This window comes from Seriola lalandi, unplaced genomic scaffold, assembly GCF_002814215.2.
Source record: "Seriola lalandi dorsalis isolate HSWRI2012SDOR001 ecotype SW California unplaced genomic scaffold, Sedor1 jcf7180001973813, whole genome shotgun sequence".
Taxonomy (NCBI): domain Eukaryota; kingdom Metazoa; phylum Chordata; class Actinopteri; order Carangiformes; family Carangidae; genus Seriola; species Seriola lalandi.
In genome coordinates, this window is record NW_019444479.1 from 56 (window position 1) to 2,632 (window position 2,577).

General features: G+C 45.6%; 1 protein-coding gene across 1 annotated transcript; it reads right to left on the reverse strand.

Annotated features, from left to right (window-relative positions):
- Positions 1–719: 719 nt before the first annotated feature.
- On the reverse strand, positions 720–2,571 carry LOC111652937 (cannabinoid receptor type 1A). The gene has a single exon (XM_023403350.2). It carries the CDS (start codon positions 2,544–2,546, stop codon positions 1,137–1,139), a length of 1,410 nt encoding a protein of 469 aa, XP_023259118.1. The 5' UTR covers positions 2,547–2,571; the 3' UTR covers positions 720–1,136.
- Between the last annotated feature and the right edge of the window lie 6 nt (positions 2,572–2,577).

Below are 2,577 nucleotides of genomic sequence, written 5' to 3' on the forward strand. Positions count from 1 at the left end.
GCAAAGATCAAAAGGTGTGGGGTTTGGAAATATATCACCAAGTCACAAGGTATCACACACATACAAGGCTGAATCCAGTAAAATCATACATTTGATAAAAGCAGCTATAGTCAGAGACCACTTCAGTTTGTTACAGTAGTGACCAGCACACTGTGTCCAAATTCAGTTTTAATGAACGTTGGCCAAAAGCTTTTTGTTGTTTTGTTGGCCGTGTGGCTGAATGAGTCGATTTCAACATTTTATTTTGCAAGAAAACACTGTACATTTGTTAGGTATACATTTGAACAAAGACACATTACTCTAAGGTCTAACAGCTAGCAAGTAAAGAAATGGACAACAGGGACGATCGTCATTCTGCCACAGAAAATGCCATTTCAGATCTCACATACTCATAAGCTGTGAAAGCTGTGCTTTACCTCCATCTCATGAGAGTTTATTTTGTGATGCTGATCAATAATTTTTTTTTTCTTTCTTTCTTTTAATCTTCAGCATGAATCACCTCTCGTTTCTCAAAATCTCTTCACACATTTGCCACTCACTGAGTGTTGTCAGAAGTACAAAAGTGACATGTTAAATGACGATTTTGGAAATAAACAATCAGAGTCATTTCAGCTTTTTTTCCCATCGTTTGCGTATAGAAATGTCTATACGCAACATGTACATTAAGCCTGTAGAAAGTCAAGGCGCGAGGATTTATTATATTTATGGTGCAAGACACATGTTAAAGTCTAAATGACACAATAAAACATCTCTAATTAAAAATGTCAGTAGCCCCTTATCCCATAAATGAAGATATATTGTTTTCAAAACCTGAATTCACAGTACAAAAATATAATATGCCTCCACTAATTGGATATCATGAAGTCTATGGTAAACAGCAGACTTGGGATAGTCTTTGATAATCCTTTCAAATCATGAGTCCTTTTCTATGACCTTGCAATACCATTTGGCACTTTGGCACACTATGTACTTACACACAAACCTAAATTAATGCAACCACTAAAGCGTCTATGTGAGGATGTAAGTCAATACTTTCAAGAGAGGATTTTTTTTTTCTCTAACTTCTGCTTCATTGTGTTGAATGGCATTGTTTGGGGGGGGGGTGACATTTACACAGTTTCCTCTGTGATGGCCAATTAGACAGCTTCTGCAGAAGTTTCAGTTGACACAGACATTGTTACTTTGGCTATTTTCACAGTGGTCTTCACGCAGCTCTCTGCGGCCCTGTTGGCAGAAATGTTGGCATTTCTGTTCTGGCAGTCTGACTCGAGGCTATTGTCCAGCTGCTGGGCACTGCCCCTGCAGGCATGGCAGGAGCTGAGGAAGGCGTGCCGCAGGTCCTTGCTCCTCAAGGCATAAATGATTGGGTTGACGGTGGAGTTGAGCAGGCAGAGCATGCAGCAGAATGCAAATATTGTCTTGACGTCATCGTCCATCTTCCAGAAGAGGTCATAGACCATGATGGCGAGCACCGGGCCCCAGCAGATCACCAGCACCACCAGGATAAGCACCAGGGTCTTGGCCAGACGGATGTCCATGCGTGCCTGCTCGGGGCGGGTGGTCAGCACTTTAGTACCATCTGCTGAGTAAACAACAAGGCTCTTCTGGGAGGCCCGGCTCAGCATGCGCACTGCATGGTGGTGTGCTTTCCACAGGATGTATATGTAGGCGTAGATGATGAAAAGAACCAGCACACTGGTTACACCGATCCAGAACATCAGGTAGTTCTCATCAATTAGAGGGAATATGTCTGAGCAAACAGAATTGAGACGTTTACAGTTCCAGCCCAGCAGAGGTAGCACTGCGATGACGATGGAGATGGTCCACATCATGCAAAAGGCTATGACAGCCTTCGTCCGTGTCACAATGCGCCTGTATGCGAGAGGCCGGTGAATGGAGATGTACCGGTCTATAGCTGTGAGGAAAAGGCTCCCCACAGACGCTGTGAACGATGCTGTGACTCCACCCAACTTGAAGAGAAAAACATTGGGACTGTCCTTCCTGTGGAAAACATGGAAGTCCAGAAAGCTGTAGACAAAGATGACACTGCCCAGCAGGTCAGCCACAGCCAGACTGCCAATGAAGTGGTAGGACGGCCGGCAGCGGAGGGTGCGGGACTGCAGGATGACGCAGAGCACCACCAGGTTCTCCAGCACCGTGAAGGTGCCCAGAGTCAGAGACATCACAGCCACAGCCAGCTGCTGGCTGGGAGTCAGGATCATGAAACACTCCATGTCCATAAAGTTCTCCCCACATTGTATATTGTCAGTCTCATCTCTGAATGTGCTCCTGTTGCCAAACAAGTCTGTGGCATTGGTGGGGAAGAAGGGGATGCCCTTGAGGATGAGCTCCTCCTCTGCAGGTACTTTGTTTGCGAAGGAGTTGCTGCGGAATGCAGACAGGGGCTTCTGCAGAGAGAAGGTGCCCTTGAAGTCTACATCATTGAGGGGGTCATCATAGTTAGCATCGTTGGAGCCCAGATACTGTAAACCAGATGTAATAGTCCGGAAGGTGGTGTCCGCCACAGCATCCAGCACAGATTTCATGGCTGTGTCTGAGGGTAATACTGCAGTGTAA